General features: G+C 44.6%; 8 protein-coding genes and 1 non-coding gene across 9 annotated transcripts; 5 read left to right on the top strand and 4 right to left on the bottom strand.

Annotated features, from left to right (window-relative positions):
• Positions 1-512: 512 nt before the first annotated feature.
• I203_102852 (uncharacterized protein) lies at positions 513-2009 on the top strand (the record flags this gene model as incomplete). The annotated part of the gene is made up of 3 exons (XM_019147129.1): positions 513-1104; positions 1212-1828; positions 1929-2009. 3 exons carry the CDS (start codon positions 513-515, stop codon positions 2007-2009), a joined length of 1290 nt encoding a protein of 429 aa, XP_019003679.1.
• Positions 2010-2428: 419 nt separating this feature from the next.
• On the bottom strand, positions 2429-3412 carry I203_102851 (uncharacterized protein; the record flags this gene model as incomplete). Its single annotated transcript, XM_019147128.1, has 5 exons — positions 2429-2478; positions 2587-2699; positions 2826-2962; positions 3028-3106; positions 3330-3412. The coding sequence occupies 5 exons, from the start codon at positions 3410-3412 to the stop codon at positions 2429-2431; spliced, it is 462 nt and encodes a 153-aa protein (XP_019003678.1).
• A 456-nt stretch (positions 3413-3868) lies between these two features.
• I203_102850 (uncharacterized protein) lies at positions 3869-5824 on the top strand (the record flags this gene model as incomplete). The annotated part of the gene is made up of 6 exons (XM_019147127.1): positions 3869-4019; positions 4091-4241; positions 4316-4395; positions 4453-4506; positions 4566-4992; positions 5062-5824. The coding sequence occupies 6 exons, from the start codon at positions 3869-3871 to the stop codon at positions 5822-5824; spliced, it is 1626 nt and encodes a 541-aa protein (XP_019003677.1).
• Positions 5825-6200: 376 nt separating this feature from the next.
• I203_102849 lies at positions 6201-6315 on the bottom strand. Its single transcript, XR_002021892.2, has one exon. It is a non-coding gene; the product is annotated as a 5S ribosomal RNA (ribosomal RNA).
• A 331-nt stretch (positions 6316-6646) lies between these two features.
• Positions 6647-7684, top strand: I203_102848 (uncharacterized protein; the record flags this gene model as incomplete). The annotated part of the gene is made up of 4 exons (XM_019147126.1): positions 6647-6701; positions 6809-7059; positions 7172-7261; positions 7373-7684. The coding sequence occupies 4 exons, from the start codon at positions 6647-6649 to the stop codon at positions 7682-7684; spliced, it is 708 nt and encodes a 235-aa protein (XP_019003676.1).
• A 142-nt stretch (positions 7685-7826) lies between these two features.
• Positions 7827-14855, bottom strand: I203_102847 (uncharacterized protein; the record flags this gene model as incomplete). Its single annotated transcript, XM_019147125.1, has 14 exons — positions 7827-8375; positions 8441-8517; positions 8583-8715; positions 8782-9549; positions 9607-10153; positions 10215-10281; positions 10337-10412; positions 10479-10642; positions 10719-11255; positions 11312-11634; positions 11691-11844; positions 11900-12676; positions 12909-14422; positions 14485-14855. 14 exons carry the CDS (start codon positions 14853-14855, stop codon positions 7827-7829), a joined length of 6057 nt encoding a protein of 2018 aa, XP_019003675.1.
• A 301-nt stretch (positions 14856-15156) lies between these two features.
• Positions 15157-17496, top strand: I203_102846 (uncharacterized protein; the record flags this gene model as incomplete). The annotated part of the gene is made up of 6 exons (XM_019147124.1): positions 15157-15163; positions 15218-15495; positions 15577-16034; positions 16098-16313; positions 16367-16853; positions 16906-17496. 6 exons carry the CDS (start codon positions 15157-15159, stop codon positions 17494-17496), a joined length of 2037 nt encoding a protein of 678 aa, XP_019003674.1.
• A 50-nt stretch (positions 17497-17546) lies between these two features.
• On the bottom strand, positions 17547-18398 carry I203_102845 (uncharacterized protein; the record flags this gene model as incomplete). The annotated part of the gene is made up of 4 exons (XM_019147123.1): positions 17547-17705; positions 17763-17851; positions 17908-18096; positions 18227-18398. The coding sequence occupies 4 exons, from the start codon at positions 18396-18398 to the stop codon at positions 17547-17549; spliced, it is 609 nt and encodes a 202-aa protein (XP_019003673.1).
• A 376-nt stretch (positions 18399-18774) lies between these two features.
• Positions 18775-19474, top strand: I203_102844 (uncharacterized protein; the record flags this gene model as incomplete). Its single annotated transcript, XM_019147122.1, has 4 exons — positions 18775-18784; positions 18847-19046; positions 19123-19212; positions 19283-19474. The coding sequence occupies 4 exons, from the start codon at positions 18775-18777 to the stop codon at positions 19472-19474; spliced, it is 492 nt and encodes a 163-aa protein (XP_019003672.1).
• Positions 19475-19550: the final 76 nt, after the last annotated feature.

Here is a 19550-nt window from a genome sequence, read left to right as displayed (position 1 = left end):
ATTCAGCCACCCCTGAAAGTGTGCTACTACTGCAGTTTACCCGAGGAATGAGGAACGCACGGATCACCTTTTGGTTCGTTTGATTTTCAGGGGTTGATACGTTAAGGACGCGCTTTGACCTTGCCTTGTTTTGGCTTTGTGTGACCTGGATTGGATTTTTTATTTTATTATTCGATTCTTGACTTGAGGCGTCATGAAAGTATGGAAAGGTGGTCAATGGGATGGGATGTTTATTACACATCCAAATGCAGCATTGATCTCTTCATTCAACTTCAACCTCTTCTTCCCTCTTTCTTACTATCCTTTCATTCAACTTGTCATCTCACTCAAATCCCTTTCGCTGAGCGAACTTGCCTCTTCAACAAGCATAACACTCATTTCCAAGTGATCTAGTGGTCAACATCATATATTATATCCTGGTGATATACAAATACTAAACTCTTTACCGTATAAACAAGCAACCTATTCGATCCCAATCCAATCCAGATAGCGCGGAGCGTATACCGATAAACATGTACACTTCAACCCTCCTCTATCTCCTTCCTTTACTGTCCCTCTCACTACCTACTTCGGCAGCTGGTGGACCGACCCCTAGAGAGATATACGAAGCTGCCTCTCGACGTGCTGCCCTCTCCCCACGGGACGACACGGACTCCCATGGACATGGCAGATACAACGCTTTATTGAACTCGCATGGTCATGGACATGTAGGAAGGAGATCCCACGCTGGTGGATTGGAAGGTAAAAAACTGGTCAGGAGGAAGAAAGTCAAAGCTGGTAAAAGGGCTGGTTCAACCTGTCGTGCTTCTTCGGCGTCGGAATCTACCGCCACCGCTACATTAGAAGCGCAACAGAACAACGCCATCGCTAAATCACCTTCATCATCCTCATCATCATCTGCTTCAACATCTACCTATGGAGAAGAGACCGCCTATCCTACGATGTCATCTTCCACCTCTTCAGAATGGCAGAGTTCCGCTACCACTGTATCTGCAACATCGTCGGCAGCGGCCGAGTCTACTTCTTCATCAAGCACTTCAGGTAACAGTTTGTTCCCTTGGGGCACGGGTAGTGCTAGCTGGACAACCTCAGACGGTACATCCTGTGAGTATACCTGATGTTGTTCATTCTCACGCAGTCTCAATCCAGGCGCAATAGCTCTTGATATCATGGTAGAATGATCACTAATACCCTTCATCATCATTCTGTAGTCGAAAGCGTTCTAAAACCACTCACCGCTGGAAAACTTCCTTCCCACGGCACATCCCCCGACGGATCCGATTCGCTCGTCGCAAACTTCCCAGCCGGTACAGTCGGACTTTCTTCAGCAGGATTCTCATTCTACACTACTGGTGCACACGATGGTGTTGAAGTGGATTCCGCTAAAGAAGTTTCCTTCTCTTACTCTGTCTACCTTAAGGATGGATTCAATTTCGTTAAAGGAGGTAAAATGCCTGGATTGTATGGTGGTACGAGCTTGAGTCAGGCCAAGAGCTGTTCGGGTGGAAGACAAGATGGAAGAGATTCATGTTTCTCTGCTCGACTTATGTGGCGAACCAATGGTCAAGGAGAGATATATGACTACTTGCCTGTTCCATACACCGATACCGATACTGGATATGGTGAATCGATTCAACGAGGTGCATACGAATGGGCAACTGGTAAATGGACTACGGTGGCGATGCGAGTGAAGTTGAATGATGTTGGATCAAGTAATGGTGAACAGGAATTGGTAGTAGATGGACATTCCGTGATCAACTTGAAAGATGTCACCTTCGCTACTTCGGAGGGAACCAAGATTTACGGTATTATGGCGCAGACATTCTTTGTGAGTACGATTACAACATACCTATTCATTCTCATTATTCGGCAGATGGGTGTACTAAGTGAGCGCATTTGGCTGATTGGTTTGTTTTTCTGGGAATTAGGGAGGACACACGGACGATTGGGCTTCTCCGACCGATCAGAATATCTGGTTCAAAGATTGGTCACTTGCTGTGCTTTCTTAATTTACTCATTCCATTTACTGGCTGTATAGAAGAGAGTCTGGTTACTCGCTTCTTTACCGTTGGTCATGGTATTGTTCATAGGATTTATTTTGATGCGGATTTATGTAAATTTACTACTCAAATTTTGAACTGGTCGCAAGTATTGTGCCGTGAATGCCTTATGATTGCACGGAAGATTTGAGAGCAGGTTTGTTAAGATGGAATGACACGCTTGATGAGGGATTGAATAGGTCATGATAAGTCACATCTTTGATATTGACGAAATGACCTTGATGATGGTAAGATAAGGATACGGTACGAAAACAATGTAAAATACGATCTATCAACCATATGTATTTCTCTGATCTCCCTCGGCTCCATACACCCCAGTCCTAAGCCTCTCTTTGTGAGCAATAATCTCAACTTGGGTTCAATTTACTCTACTCCTGGATAATGAGTTCTTCAACTTTCCAATCTTCGAACGAGTTATCTGATTGAGATTCAATTAGGTCAGCTGACTCATTGCTCATCTAATTTACAAGATTTGTCGGGGGCCATCCTTCTGATCCTATCGATGAATTTCACCAGCCCAACTCACCAGGAAGATATCGCCGTATCACCAATGGGATCTTCTTAGCTGCTAATTCCTTTAACGCAATTTCCAAAGGATCCGTCTCGCCTTCTACTGGGACCAACACTGGGGCGTTCATACTGCAAGGTAGTAGAACGATGATATCAGCTCACTTCTTCAACCCTGCTGATCCAGTATCCCTTCTTAATCCATTAATCCATTCACCACTCTCCAACCGATATCGTTCAATCCGAACCCGGACTCACCTAATTTGTAATGCCCTCGTACCCAACACTCTAGCTCTCTCATATTTCGTCATATAAGGTGTAGTCACTCTCACTTCATTGGGTTTTGCTGCTTTTCCCGTACGTTGTCTTTCACCTTCTTGAGGTGCATTTGATTCCTATGAACCCTCATTCGGATGAGTTTCATCTCATTGCATATAGTTGTAGTAGGGAAGATACTCACAACAATCATCGTCTCGTCAATCTCACCGTTCATACCTTCTTCTTCATTTTGAACGTTTTCACCATCTTCGTTCTCGTAGCTTTGTCAAAAAGAGGAAGTTAGTTCACTTTTCTTGTTAAATTTCTTTCATCCTATCAAGCTTAGTGATGGGGATGAGATGTATATGACGAGATATCTTGAGTCAATCTTGACAAAGATTTTTGCAACTTCTCCCAGACCTGAATTCCCCATTCATTCCTCTTCTTCTTGCATTCAAAAATCGGACAGCCTTCAGATCCTCAAGATAGGGCGAGGACACTCACTTCAAAGTATCTGGATCCAGGTAATCTTGCTCGTAATCACCTCCTTCGAAATCGCCTGTGTCCATTCGTTCGTCATCCGACATGTTGTTTTTAGATTATGAGGGAGGTGGTGATTCTCTGTGCTGATGCGGGGAATGCAGTCACAGACGCGCTAGTGTTCTGTGTGCGAGATTGGTGATGATTACAAGTGCGTATAGGGTAAGATGATGAAACGTGAGTGAAATGAGAGTAAGATGCCCCTCTTATGGTGTGAGTTACTCTAAGGTTGACTGCTGTTGCTGGAAAAACATTTCTCTGATCATACCCGTTACGTAACATATCTCCGGTTAGGTGATGTGATCACATCTCTCGTTGATCTTGCCACTCAAAGTCACTGGTCATAAAGTAGCATCCACATCTACATCTACATCTCAATCCCATTCGTCGAATCGTATATATATAGCCAGTAGTGACACCTTACCGAAGCCTCTCATATCCTCGCAGTGTGAAAATATCTAACGTAATGTCACGCTGAAAACAACGCATCAGAAAGAAGCATCATGCAACTCGGTAGATATTCCGTATCTACCCTCCGACCACCTCCAATTCATTCAATCACCTTCTCAGAGGATGGACGGTTTTTTGCATTAGCTGGAGAAGAGGTTTATGAAGTCTGGAAATCTTGGCCTTTGGCTTTGGTCAAAAGGAGAGGTGAGTGTATCGTCTAACTCATGTATTCAAGGCCCATAGTAGCTAGTAGCTGACATTCGGATGAAACATAGTATTGCCTGGTACTTTAACCTTGGCATTGCTCCTCCCTCGATCTCCTTTATTGGTCTTACAAGGCGGAGGAGCCAATCCCCTGTACCCGCCTAATAAGGCTGTTGTGTACAACGATAAGCTCGGTGTGGCAGTCGCAGAAGTCGAATTTGGGTATGTCCCCAGCTGGCTTCCCCGTTTGAAGTTGTAGTGTTTTAACAGCTAATTGTTTCGATGTGATATTTCAGAGAGAGGATAAGAGGTATCAAAGCTAGAAAGGGATTATTATGCGTTGCATTATCACGAAAAGTGATAGCATTTGAATATGGTCTCAGTACCGCAGAACAAAGTCAAGGTAGGAAAGGGAAGAATAAAGAGGTTGAAGAAGGGTTTTGGTTAAGGAAATTTGGGGAATGGGAGACTGCTGAGAACGAAACGGGTGAGTTGAAAGTAAATTTCGTATGAGCATGCACAATATATTGACAAGTCGTTTTCTAGGTCTTATGGCACTCTCAACATCTGCCAGCTCATCTCTACTTGCCCTACCAGGTCGTCAACCAGGACATGTCCAACTGATCTCCCTCCCTCTTTGTCCTCCCATACCTGCTCCATCAAACCCGTCAACGACAGCATTCAGATCACCTATAATACTTGCTCATACACACCCTCTATCGACATTATCATGTACACCGAACGGATCACATATCATCACTACGTCCGAGAGAGGCACTCTGTTGCGTATATGGGATACGACGAAGGGTCGCCTGGAAAGAGAGTTAAGGAGAGGAGTGGATAGGGCTGAAATGTGGGGATGTGAATTTGAGAATGACGGAAAAGGACGGGTGGTAGCGTGGAGCGATAAGGGGACGGTACATGTTTGGAAGGATGAGGATGGTGCTCGATCAAAGACGGAGGGTACAAGATCGTGAGTGCATTTTTGCTTAATACTCTTACTCGCGATCGCATGATTAACGGACGATCTCGTGAATGTCAGATCTACACCTACGCCTTCATCGACTCCCTCCCTCACCCACATACTATCGCGGAATCTCCCTTTACCCAAGTACTTCTCCTCGTCCCCTTCTATCGCACAATACCACTTACCACGTAAGAATCCTCATGCCATCAGCTCAGCACTAGGTAAAGCAGGTGTGAATGTACCTTCAATCTCGATGAACAAGGAGGATATCGATAATGAAGAATCAGAACTGTTCGTAGTAGCCTGGATAGATGTGGAACTCACGTCCGACACTCAGATATCGCAACAACAACCCAAGGTAGTGGAAAGAAGAAGCTCTGCTATATATGATTCACCAGGGAGCACCCCGATGATGGGAGGCAGGGAAGAGAGAAGGTCTTTTGGTAGTGGAAGTGATAACACCTCGAGAACTGTTACTCCCGCTCCTGGGACATCATCTACCCATGGAAGAAGAAATTCCTATACAAGAACCGTGTCAAGTAATTTCGTGAACAAATCGCTGATTCAGGATCAACCTTCTTCCATTTCGAGTAAACAGAAAGTCACAACCTTATCGTCAAAACATACCTCTTTGCCTCCCTCAATACCCAAAGTCGAAAAGCAGTTGATTGTTATTACCTATTCTGGCGATTGGTATAGACTACGTATACCGGACGACGCCTCGCTATCAATTGGGACGAGTGGAGGCGAAGTAGAAGGAGAAGAGGCGAAGAAGGGTGGAAGTAAGTGCGAGTTGGTGGAGTACAGGAGATTAGGTGTAGGAGGGGGAGGGTGGTGAAGGGGAGAATTCACAATCTTTCGTTGTTGCCGAGCCATCATTGAGGTTCTCCTATTAACCAGGAAATGATTCCATATTGTTTTCTTCGTGAAAGTCTATCTTGTAAGTCAATTAGATGTCATCGCTTAAGTAAATAATCTGTTACTGTTCATCATGATTGTATATAAAATATGTTTTTGTTGTAGGTTTTATATTCGTGACTCATGTTACTATCTATCATCGGATAATATATATTGCTTCAAAATTCCAGTATCAGATACAATTGCCTATCCTTCCTGCATCACCCATGACCGCAAGTATCACCATGAAGAATAAGACACACCTAGGTCTGTCACTTCAGTCCCCTACCGAACGAAAGAAAAAGTAATGACGAGTTAACTACAGCACTCGGGTTTCCCAAATGGTCCCCCACTTTGACACTAATCGAGCGATACCTGACTTAGCTGCGCAGAACGGACGGGATGCGGCGTTTTACAGGTTCTGTGGCCGTAGATGACAGTTTGCGCGCGATTACGGGACATATGGTATAGAGAAAAGGGCTCTGATCTACATTATGTGAAGTTGAAGAGGGATGGAGGGTCTTGGTGAGGGGGAGAAATGATATATGTGCCACCGTGTAGATGTGTACAGTTTTATATGTGGATGTCTGAGACATTTATGAAGATGACGTATATACTGATGGGTGTGACTCACATGAATGTGACGATGTTGAGCCCGTGAGAGATAAGTAAGTACTCACTCAGTCATGCATTCTCATCTCCATCAGCTCTTGTATGATACAGTACCGACTGTAAATTACACCTGTAAGCTTCACGTTGCAATATGTCAGAAGAAGCATCGGCACCGGTGGCGGGACCACCCAACGTCAATGCTTCCAGTTAGTATCTGACCATTCCACTTCAAGGCCAGCTGTGTTTTCCTATTGCCATATTAGGAGTCAATGAGATCCATTGTACTGATATTGTTGTATATGTACCTATCCAGTATCGGAGCCCACATCAATATCAGAAGAAGCTCCCACTCTAAGCTACGAGGAACTTCTCGCCTGTCTTCCGCCGACACTGGATCGATCGGATCACGAAGCATGTCTGAAGTTTTGCCAAGAGCCTACCACGACGGAAGACCAAATCTGGGCTGTCGTCAGTCTGTTGGCCAAGTACATGACAGAAGGGATGAAAGAGAACTCCAAGATGTTGAGGAGAGCTGCCTACAATGTCAGGAGAATTGGCAACATGGTGAGTACCGAGTAGCGAGTGGGTTGGCATGGCTCGATCATTGTAGCCATATATGTGTTGAACGGATTTGGACTGATGTTATTGTTCAATGACCACCTGTTGGACTAAAAAGCAAGTCAACATGCAACTCTCGGGTAACGATTACCCATTACCTATCTATGAAGACATCAATGGGAAAAATCACCCGGATGGGATTGCCAAAGTAAGTGCTCGATTGAATTTAGCACGATGTTCTTGGGCGTGTAGAGTAATTATACTGATTAATCACTCTTCTTGAAAACCTTTGACCTCTTAGAAGTACCATCACCTCTAGACGTTCGATCAGATCTGCGACCTTCCTCCACCAATCCTTGACAAATGGTGTAAATTCGTTAATAAAGAATTATATGAGAAAGAGAAAGACCAAGATCATTTTTACCGAGCTAAATCTCTGCATGCGAGATTGGGAGGTGCGAGAAATGCCAGCGTTGATGCAAGGGAGAGGATCTACGAGATGAAGAACAGAGAGGGAAGACGTAAGAGGCATGGAAATGAGGGATGTGGGGATGAGGGTATGACGAAAAAGAAGAGAAAGACGGAAAAAGGGGCGATTGAACGTAATAGTATGAGGTTACAGTATCGATGAGACCTATCCGGTCCACTTTGGGAATCATGAATTACGACAATTATCACATTGTACATTGTGAACACCTTGTATCATGAGATACGCTCTCTTATTGGCTGTTGTAGATAATCATTGTAGGGATCCTGTACATATACATAGTGAACTACTCCAAATACTCTTTCAGACTACCCGTGATGTTCTCTATCTTAGCCAACACTCCTCTCGCAAGTAATTCCACATCTTTCGATTCATCCTCCAACAATTCCGCCAAGAATTCGGATACAGTCTCCGGAACGAACGATATCAGTTCATCCATCTGTTTCTCCCATACTTTACCTAATACTCTCAAAGCTTGAATACGAGTTTTGATATCGTCTGAACGAGTCATCAGGCAAATGGAGGTGTTCAATCGACGTAGGACATTTTCGGAATTGGTTGATCCTGCCAATTCAGCTAGACATCTTGATATAGCTGAGTCTTCTTCGGATGATAAAGATGAAGGGAAGAGTGGTATCTGCTTGATCAAGTTGGGTAGAATTTGAAGGTATAGTTGATCAGTCCAGTATGATCCCTCGTCAACTTCGAAAGATTTGCCTAAGACGTCCAATAACAATGTGTGAAGTGATTCATCTTTGATCGAACCCTCGGCGTAGGCTGGGAGAAGTTCTTGGATGTGAGGTAAAAGCGTGGCGATATACGGCGAGAGGAGGTTCTGAAAACAAAAGATGTCAATACTTTGTTCCGCTTGAACTAAACGGTGCCGAATGAACAACTTACCTTGAATTTGACCAATAAACCCATCATTACATGTAACAAGACTATCTTCCTCTCAACCAATCGACCATCATCGATAGCTATTGCCGATCAAGTCAGCTACCCTGTATCTATTTTGCCATTCGTGTACGTTCTGCCGACTCACCTTTGCCATCAGCGAGATCAATGACCGCCCAATCGTACAACCTAATAAAGAGGGGTTTGAAAGTAGCCTCGTTGAGCTTGGTGACTAATTCAAGGAATGATCCGATCGCAGATTCCTCAATGTCGTTTATGGTCTAGAAACTCAGCATCGTCAGCTCTGTATCCCCCGCAAGCTTTACAAATTGGCTCGCAACACTCACATTTGCATCAACCTGTCGAAGTTGTAATCTATGTCTCAGATCGAAGACATCCAAGAAGAATGCAAACACATTCTTCATCATTCCTGGCAGCTCATCTCGAGTGGCGTTCTTAAGTGTCAATCTTAACAAATCAAAGAACGCTATGATAGTCTCCTCATTGTCGTCATTTTGAGTGGTCTTCCATAATTCCATCAAGACAGGGAACAAAGCTTTGGTCCTGATCTTCTTGGATATCGTAGTTGATGTCTTCAAAGCGAGTGATGAATCTTTTGACCTATGTTCCATGGTAGTTCGAATGATCGTTGCGAGCTGTTTGGAAGATATGAAAGTTGATACAACTTCCAATAAAGATGATAAGACCGAGAAAGATGATCTTATTATGGTAGAGATGGATTTGGGTGAAGTGATCAGCGTGAGCGATAGGGTAATGATAGATTGTATGTAAGGGATGATCCTGGAATTGAGATGTCGAACAAGTACTTCGACGAGCTCGAGTCCTCCAATAACGTTGGTTGTCTCTCCCATCTTGCTTATGGCAGCTACAAGAGTAGGGACGACAGCTGATAGAGCCCCATCTTCGGAGCTTAAAGCGGTAGTAGCGATAGTCTTGATGGCGGTAAGAGAAGCTTTGGTGCTTGACACCGTCGCGTCAAGCAGTGTCGAAGCTTTCTTGATGATATCACCAATGACTTTGGAGCATTTGGCCCTAATCTCGGACCTGATGAGCGGTACTCTGTCAGAGAAAGTATTGAGAGCCATGATGACGTCCTGTGAGAACACTGTGTAAGCGATGAACTCATTTCTCGCGGTGGCGTCGGGACTTACCTGATCAGTGCATTCGGTGACAAGCCGCAAGACAATATTCAAGAAGTTTTCAGCGGAGAGCAACTGCATAGCTCCTCCAAGAGCAGCTTGGACATTCTTGGGGATATCGGTGGAGGCCAAAACAGGTTGAGAGGTCTTCGCAGCAAGCTGGATAAGGTTTTGTACAATCGTTTGAACTGTAGCTTGTGTACATGGCTTGCCGCGAAGTTGTTCGATGAGAGCAAGGGTGAAGGTGAGGAGATGGTTGATTTGTTTGATCGGTCGATCGGAAGAATCGTTCTCGCCAATGGTCCTGCTAAGGAAGGCTTCTTTCTCGCTTTGTGATAGATCACCGATCAATCTGGCTAACTCAGCGACAACTTCGGAGAGCACCTCGGTTTTGACCTGAATGTCGAAAGCTCCAGCTAAGCCAGCAGGTAGCTCCAGAACGACTGAGACAGGGTTACCAGATCTGCCTGCTTTGATGGTGGCTCGATCAACAAGGAGCATGCATATTGGGGCGAGGAAATCGGCCGGTCCCAGAGATTTGACCAAGTGCACGAAGAAACTGCGACGGATATCAGTCGTGCTACCATTTGAGAAGGAGACCAAGGTAAAAGAGAACTTACGGTAACGTTCGATGCTTAGGCAATCGACCAGCCATATCCGTGAAGATACTTAAGAAAGTCAGGGATTCTGCAACAAATATATGATCAGCTTGGGTCGAGTCTCGATGCTACAGCCGACGCACCATTGTACAAATCAAAAGTATTTTCAGCTTTCTCTTTGAGGGATTTGGTCATGACAGGTACAATCCTAGATACAGTCTGTAAGTGAAACAATGAGTCAGCATATTGTGTTTATACCGCTATGATCAGGTATGGCAGGCTCACCTTTTCAACAACGCCAAAGCTGTACGCATCGTCTCTTTGGAAATCACTTGCACCCATAAACGTGAAGATAGGCATGACGTTGTGCAATACCGCTTCGGGGATAAGTCTAGCAAGTTCAGAAGCGACCAATAATGCTCTTTGCGAGGTTCGTGGGTTTGTCGAGGCTGACATATACACATGTCAGCTACTCGTGCAGCATGATCATATGCTACCTCGGTATTAACAGAACAGAAAACCTACCTCTGATCACCTTGATAATCACTTCAATACCGACATGAGCTCTTCCGATTTCCTGGGGATCATCAATCTTCTCAACCAAAGCCAATATAGCAGCAAGTACCTCCTGTTCCAGGTAATCTACACCTTGGCTGATTACTTGTCTCTTGGCAAGTAGAGAAGACAAGATCGACATAATTGAAGCTACCAAAGAAGCATCTCCTGGTAGGGTTTTCCAATCTCTCGATTCGATAAGAACCGTAAGATCCAATACGGCAGTAGTAGGTTTATCATCCTCAATTTCATCCTGTCGCTGTTTCTTCCTGTGCACGGTCGTTTCCAACGGCTCAGAGAGATGTTCGATGATTTCCACGATGCTGGAAGTATCCAGGTCAAATCGTTCGAGTAATTTCGAAGTAGCAAGTGATTCTTCGCTCGATAATGCGTGTAATGATTGGATAAGAGCTAGGGTGTATTCTATCTTCTGATTAGGTGGAAGAGCAGCGAACACTCCGTTGACCATACGTTGGAGTGATAATTCTCGCAGTTGATGTTGTAAGTCTACGACTACATCAGCTATATGCTTGTAAAGGTACAAGAAACGAATAGCAACTCACGAGAGGCTGCGTTCATATGAAGAATAGATAATAGGAACTGCCAAGCGCCAGATTGCTCATCCGCAAGAACGTTGACACTCTCCTTTCTGAAGGTTGAGAAGAGCAGAGCAAGATATTCCTTCCTAGCATCTCTGGCAAGACCGCTAAGCCAAATGCTTTCTTCGTCTTTCTCATCTTTCAACGCAATTAGGAGGGGCAATAGTCCCCGAAGTATGGTATGATCATATATATTGGAAATAAGCTTGAGGAGACCGAGTCTTTCCCGAATAGATCGGTAGGAGATAATATGAGAGATCAAGCATCCAAGAACAGCTCGACGGTGACTGGCGAAGCTATCATATCAGCATATGTACCAAGCCATTGCCTATCGACTACTCACGCAGTATCCTTCTTGTTTTTGCCCGGAACGATGACCAAAGCAGCAGTATGTGTTGTCTGTAATCGATTACTATCGACCACCAAATCATCTCCTGCTTCGATCAGTACGTCGAAGTACTTCTTTCGATCTGAAGGTTTGAGCAGTTGTACCGAATCTATTTCGTTCTATTAGCATATGCTGGGCAGTGTAGAGGGACAAACATGACTGACCAGATCTATCGCCATAAACGGTATCTAAGGCATAAATATTCTCACTTGACTGAGCATTTTTAGCCATGGCTTTCAGTAGATCGACAGCTGCTGATCGGATAGGTTTCTCCGAGTCTTGCAGAGCAATCAGAACGGTAGGTACCATGATTTGAAAATCAATCCCTTGCTGAGTTTTGATACCAGAATAGGCAGCAACGAAGGCGATGGCATGTCGCAGGGAGGCTGTTCTCAAAACTGTGGAAGACGAGCCACACCAGATTGATGCGAAGAATAGCAGTGCGTCTTCACCTAGTTGAGCCAGGAGAGCTCGTAAGAGGTTTTGCGCCAAAGGGGTTGGCAGTAAACCGGTGTTTGTCCATTGATACACTTCTTGAGCGAAGAGTTCGTACGAAACTGCATTTCCATAATCATGATGATCCCCTTGAAGCCAAGTGATTAGGTTTGCAGGTCTGTGAACCTTGCCCATAGCAGCCAGCAGAGAAAGAACGGCTCTTTGGGTCGTTCGTGCATCCTGTGTCTTCTTATAAACCGAATCTAGATATGCGGTGGAGAAAATGTCCTCAGAGTTATCGAAATCTCTGAACGAAACATTTTGCCTAGTATTGGTGTGCTGCAATGCTCGCAAGGCGGCTGAGAGTTGCTTGTCGCCTTTCAAAGTTGTGATGAGTTGAGCCATAACCAGATGAGCGAGAAGTCTAGCAGGGGCATGAGTGGAATCAAGTTGGCCAATGAAATACGTGAAATCCTGATCGAAGTGGGCAGAAGTCGCGGTAGCATCTAAATCACGCGATCAGCAAACTATCACCATATAAATAATCGTGTCGAAGAGGACGAATGGTTGATAGCGCATCAGAGGGTGGTGCATGAAGTCTGCAGCACATATTATGGTATCTTGACCGCTCCTCTTGGAGAGAAGGGCAAGATGACCGATCGCGACTTCTAGGTATAATCATTTGCGCAAAGAGGGAAAAATGCAAAGCATTTTGACAGCAATGAAAGGCATACTCACTAGCTAAAGCAGCTGCAATGAGCTGATTAGACTTCGTCAAACCACGTTGATCGTTTTCTGACCTAGCTTTCAAGATCTCTGGGCCAATCTTACTGAGCATGTCAATCGACTTGAAGTCACCGCCGAAGACCTTGAGCACTTCATTCTTCGTGAGCGATGAGCTCTTTTCGGAAGCCAATAGGCAGGGGGAGAGCAATTCCTGGAAGATTTGTCTTCCTGCATTTGGGTACTTCTTCAAAACTTTATCGGTAAGAAGTGTATTCGAAATGTAATCAAGATGATGTCCGATGATAGACGGTTTAGGTGTTGTACTCCAGAAAGTAGGTCTGACACCAGCGATGTACTTCTCGACGAACGTGATTTCCAAAAGCTGTTCGGGATCTTGATACAAAGCTTGAATTACAGATTCGTCGGTATCGCCCAATCGAGCTACCAATGCAGCAACAGCTGATTCATCCTTGGACCCAGATTGGTGCAATTCCATAACTTCCTTGATTCCTTGTACTCTACTGGAAACATCGGCAGCGTATATATTGAGGAAAGCTGATTCGTCTACTGGCTTCTGGACGAGCTGATGATCGATCTCAGCGGTTGCTGAAGCCTCAACGTATACTGAGTCTATGATGGTGGGATGTCGTTCTCGCAAATTGACTAATAACGATTTACAAAGACCTTTAGTGTCTTCGGACGAGTCTTCACTTGACCCAAGTCGCAAAAGAATTAAAGCAGCGAGTTGAGCGATAGATTTGGGTAGTTCGCGATATTCCAAGATTGATCGAATGGTCTTGAAATGAATCTCTGGTTCTGCCAATATGATCCCTACGACAGTGTTCATAGCAGTCTCGAACTTGTATTTCTCATAGGCAGCGACAAGGATTTGATCCAGCTGTTTGACTTTTGAGAGATTTTGAGAAGCATTATCACCCAATCCGCCGGAGTAATCGGGTCTATCGTTGAGGATGACGAGGAGGGTAAGAATACGCTGAGAGGCATTGGCACCGCTGTTAGGCGTAAGGATGGAAGATACGATAGCATCGAAAGCTTCATCGGTAAGAGTGACGGAGCGAGTGAGTAGGACCAATGGTGGGTACACGGCCGCATTGACATCCTCACCGGCGAAAGGTGTAGAAAGGATAGTAACGAATGCTTCGACCATGACCTTTACTAAGCCTTCTTGTACACCTCTACCATTCTTCCCACCATCAAGGAGATCGACCATGGTAGCTGTCCAAAAAGTCAGAAGTGCTCGATGCACTGTCTTCTCCTTGATAGCTTGCTGAACCATTCCCGCCACATCGGAGAGCAGTCGCAGAGACTTGTCTCGTGCCGGTGAGATAACATTGGTGATATACGATCGAGGTACAGGCTGAGCGCCCTTGATGAGTGGGAAGAATGGAGCAAAGTACACAGAATCTTGAGGTATAGTGAGAATAGCGAGTATACGAGGGAAGTTTGGTGATTCATGATACGGTAAAAACACTTGAAGTAGAATTTCTGCATTCATCTCGTGTACCCTATTGAAAGTCGTATGAGCTTTCTTGCAGCTCACCGACAAGGATTTGTACTTATAGCTCACCTGAATCTCCTTACAAGCCATTCTATGCATTTCCCACCAGCCATTATGCCTATCCATTTACCCAACCTCCTCAAACACCTTCCAAGGAGTATATCGAGCTCATCGTTCTCCTCTTGACTCAATATCATCCTATCTGTCCTCTTTGACTTTTCCGAAAACAGCTCTTCCTCAAATTCCTCCATGTCTGGGTCAAGTGACAAGAGCTCTTCGAAGCCCGACTGAGCAACGGCAAAGATGGAATCGAGATCATGGGTGGAGGCTACTTTAGGAGGGAAGAGGTAGGATTTCGAAGATGGTTGACCGTATTTGGATGTGAGACGAGCAGCGTCCAGAGACGCAATATTTTGTAGCTGGGCGGCGAGAGAGGACATTGTGATTGGATTGCCCAAGGGTATATGCCTGCCCAATGCGATTTTTGGGAAATGACTATGATCAAGAGAAAGATGGAGGTGAAATTCTGAAATGAAATTAAATCTCAACTTTTGACTTTTGGCGATGGTGAACGGAGATCAGGTCAATGTCCGTGTGGGGTGATCTCGGTTGTTCCTGGATGACTGAAAAAGTTGAAATCCCATGCACAACGTTTTTGCTGTCCGTCAATAGCATTCATGTCCTTTTCCTTTAGCATATAGATCGATCATCTCTGCTTTAGTGTCTGACCAGCTCCTCAGAATGCAAGGTGAGCTAGATGGTTGTCAAGTCGGTGACCTGGATAGCTAACATTGCATCATAGCGTCATCTTCAAAGCTCAAACCGACTCAAGACCCCTTGTCGGGCTCGGAATCAGAGTCAGACTCAGACTATTCTTCATCCGATGTGACAGAAGATGAAGACGGAGATGAGCTTACACCAGCTCTTGATGCCGCAATTCTGAGAACACTTAGTAAGATCAAGAGGAAAGAAGGTGTTTACGGGAAAGAGAATGTTTTGCAAGAGGAATTGAAGAAAGCTCAAGAAAGGGCTGAAGCGAAAGGTATCAAAGCGCCGGTGGTGAAGAAGGTCGTGGAGAAGGTAAGCATGGATACTCAAAGATCCACGGATGACTTTGGTTCATTTGACCTCAAGAGCTGACTGTCTACCAACACAATTTAGCCATACCTCCTTCAAGATTATCATCGAGCCAAGCTTCTTTCGGGCGGTAACCCAGAAGATGACGAAGAGGAGGTAAACGAAGAACCGCTCACATACGTCCAATCCGAGCGAAAGTTAAAGGAAGAAGCTGTATCAGCGTTCAAAACACTCGCTTCGGACGATTCAGACGATGACGATGAAGAATTTATCAAGAAGAGAGAGAAAGATGAGGGAGAAGAAGATCTGGAAGACGAAGAGTATAGGCAATTCCTATTGGAGATGGGAGGTGGTGAAGATGAAGTTCGAAAGATATTGGGAATGGGCGATCAGCCTATTTCTACTGCTTTGGAGGAAACGGTAGAAGATGAGAAAGGAGAAAAGGACGTGGTTCTGTCGAAAGTTGAAAAAGAGGAAATTGCAGCTAAGAAAAAGGCCAAAAAGGAGAAGAAAGCTAAGAAAGATGATGAGTTCTTGATGAAGTAGGTGGACCTCTCACTACTACAGTATTTTCCAGATGGACATGGACTGATGAAATATTATAGCTATATCCTGAATCGAGGATGGATTGATCGATCAGAAAATCATGTACCGACGTATAAGGAAGTTGTGGGTGATGATGAGGATTCAGATGAAGAGGTGGAAGAGGAACCGAGAGCTGGTCCGTCGAGTCATCCTTGGGGTGAACTTGATGAAGAGGATGAATTCGATGATAAAGCAGATGCCTTCGAGGCTGAATACAATTTCAGATTCGAAGAACCGTAAGTCGTTCCTAATCTTAGCAATCGATCAAAGCTGATATGCTTTTATATAGTGGAGCTTCCAACATCTTGTCACATCCTCGTCAAATTGATGCTCTAGTTCGAAGACCAGATGATGCACGTAAGACAAAACGAGCCAGACGAGCTGAACGAAAGGCAGCCGAGAAAGCAGCTCAGGAAGAAGCCTTGAAAGCCAAGAAGGGGTCTAAGAGGAGAGAAATGGAGAAGAGGATGGCTGCGCTGAAATCAGATTTAGCAGCTGAAGGGGTCGATGGGGAGGTAGATTGGGATTCATTACAGAAAGTATTGGATGGTGAATGGGATGAAAACGAATGGGAAAAGGTGGTAGGAGGAATGTTAAGTAAAGCAGGAGAAAAGGAAGATGAAGATGGGAAACCTGTCTGGGATGATGATATTGGTGATGCGGAGTACGATGATCTGGATGAAGATGGAGGTTATCCATACAATCAGGATGGAGGACAAAAGGCGATGGATATTGATGAAGAATATGGTCAAGATGATGATGGACCAATCAATATGGTATGTGGAAATGCTCAATCGCGCAGGACGACTGCTGATAATTGGAATACAGGATGCCGACTTCATAGACGAAGAACCAAGTAAGAAGAAGCGCAAGAAGGAGAAGAAGAAGAGCAAGCAGAAAGATAGAGCCATTGAAGAACCATTGATCGAGGATCAATCAAGTCTGTCCCTGAAAGACAAAGCTCAAGCGGTCAAAGAAGTGATGGAAGAATATAAAGCGTTAGATCATGAAGATATCATTGGTGGAGATCTACCTACGAAATTCAAATACACTAAATCGGCACCTGTATCTTTCGGTTTGACACCTGTGGAGATTCTTTTGGCTACTGATGAGGAACTAAATAAAGTACTCAGTGTGAAGTCGATTGCGCCCTATCGAAAGGGGGGTATAGGACATCAAGGTAAAGGTCTAGGTCAGAGAGTGAGACAGCTAAAAGAAGATGTGAGGAAGAGGAAATGGGGTCAAGATGATAACGAGGGAAAACCTTGGAAGGAGAATAGGGCGGAACATGCTGCTAAGAAGGAGTCGAAGAGTGGGGTTGAGGGAGGTGAAGGCGAGGAGAAGCGGAGTAAGAGGAGGAAGGGAAAGAAGGAGAGGAAAAGAGCGGCGGTTGAGGCTGAGAATGCGGGTGAATCTTAAGGACAAAAATGTTTTCACTCATGTGCATGTTCCACGTATGTATACAACTACTAGAAATAGTTAGTTCCTCCTAGAAGACGAAAGAGAATTGATTTCCTCTGAGCCTCTGTCCATGCCACTTCCGGTTCTGTATTTTTAAAACGTAGCCATATGTTAACTTGCTGCAAGGTAAGCTCTTGAACGTCTGTCCAACTCGTTAATCTCTGAACCTGTCGGACATCTCGTCAGCTAAGATTGTAGCAAATCAAGTAGAAAACGAGACTCACTGCTCGAGGTAAACCTTCGGGGAAATCCCGTCCTGCAACCGGTGTAGGTACTAGCGGTAGATTAAGACTGGAAAAGATTTGATTCGATTCTTCGGTTGAAAAATCATCAGCATCTTTATCAGTTAATATTGTAGTGACCAGCCACTTACTACGGCTGTCAACTCATCCAATCTTTGTACCACTCTATCCAAAGCTTGAACCTGCCCATTTACTGTAGCTTCGATCCGCTGTATAGCTTGTTGTACCACTGCTAATCCATCGTCGGCATCTGCTGGTCCAGCTGCGGGTGCTGCCGGAGGTTGTTGTGCTTGAGGTTCATTTCGACCAACATGGACTATAGGACCATATCAATAACGACATTATCGAGATAGCGCAGAGACTTGCATGTATGGTACAAGCATCTCAGAATCGAAGAATCGCTCACAGAAAAACTTGGCCTCAGACTCCACGGCGCATTCTTTCACCTCTCTCTCTCCTTGTCCCTTCGTCAGCCAATATCGCATTGACGAATAGTTTCACCGTCAGCATTCGCTCAGGATTGGGTGGTAATCCGATCGTCTGTTGCTGCATGATTGGGTTATTGGCCGCCAGAACGTGGTTGCGCAAGGCTGCTGGGATTTGAATACGATTTGCCATTATGATGTTTGGTCTGACAAAGCAAGCTTGGTGTCATGATTGAGTACAGAATGCCACATCCATCATTCAACAGTCATCATTCAACATTCGATAATCATCCATCGTCATTAAAACAAGCTGGCATACATGCTGGGCACATACAGTAGTATGTACTACATATTCATGATTGAGAGAACCGTGGGCAACGTTTTGATATTTGTTACTTTATGTGTTTCATCAGTTGAATACTCATAAACATTGACTCTGACCCGTTTACGTAAATCCAGCTGAGGACCATGTTGAACGCGTAGTTACTCGTACAGTCCAACATAGTGAAATCCTCTTCGTCCACTTTGACATCAGATGCAATATCGCTAACAAGACCTTGCAGCACAGGATGTCAGAGAGTGAGTCATACCTCCTGCAGGAATATCACTGCTGATCATGTGTTATCGATGTTGATGCTTAGTCTTAGAAGTTTTATCATGCCTGCCGTCCGAGCTCGATCAAAACGATCCTGTCGCTTGCAATAAGTTCTCTGCCGTGGCGACAAGACAGCAGAAGGCAGCTCTCATGTTATTGTCTCTGGAAAGAATTAATGAGAAGAGTCAATATGTTACCAAGACTTACGATACAATCTCGAAGAAACTGCAATACTTGCAGACAAGTGTAAGTTGAGACTCTGCCTTGCCTTCTTACGAAAGACCGATCAATACTTGCAGCTAAAGCTGATATCTTGGTATAGGCCGTATATTCGTTCGTTGTAGCTGAGGGAGGACCATTGCCACCTGCAATAGAAGTTGACGGAAAGTTGTGTCCTGATGATATGCCCAAAGTAAGTATAACTCATCAAATCTACTATTATGGCTATCATGCGATACTCATTTACGACTTGATATCTGTAGGAATACACCAAAATCTCATTCTTCGAGGATATCATATCCTTCCCACCGCAATACCTCGATAAATGGTTGATCTTCCACGGTGAACATCCAGAAGATTTCGGATCAATGGATCATCTCGATAGATCTAAATTGTTGTTCGTGCTTAAGGGAGGTACGTTGAACGATTCGGTGAGGAAGTATGAGAAAGAATGAAATGAAAAGAGGACTTTGGAGACTATCGATCTTACGAAGGATGATGGTAAACCGAAAAGACCCAGAAGAAGTTGTA

The sequence above is a fragment of the Kwoniella mangroviensis genome (assembly GCF_000507465.2).
Source record: "Kwoniella mangroviensis CBS 8507 chromosome 1 map unlocalized Ctg01, whole genome shotgun sequence".
Lineage (NCBI taxonomy): Eukaryota > Fungi > Basidiomycota > Tremellomycetes > Tremellales > Cryptococcaceae > Kwoniella > Kwoniella mangrovensis.
This window is presented reverse-complemented; position numbering and strand designations above follow the sequence as displayed.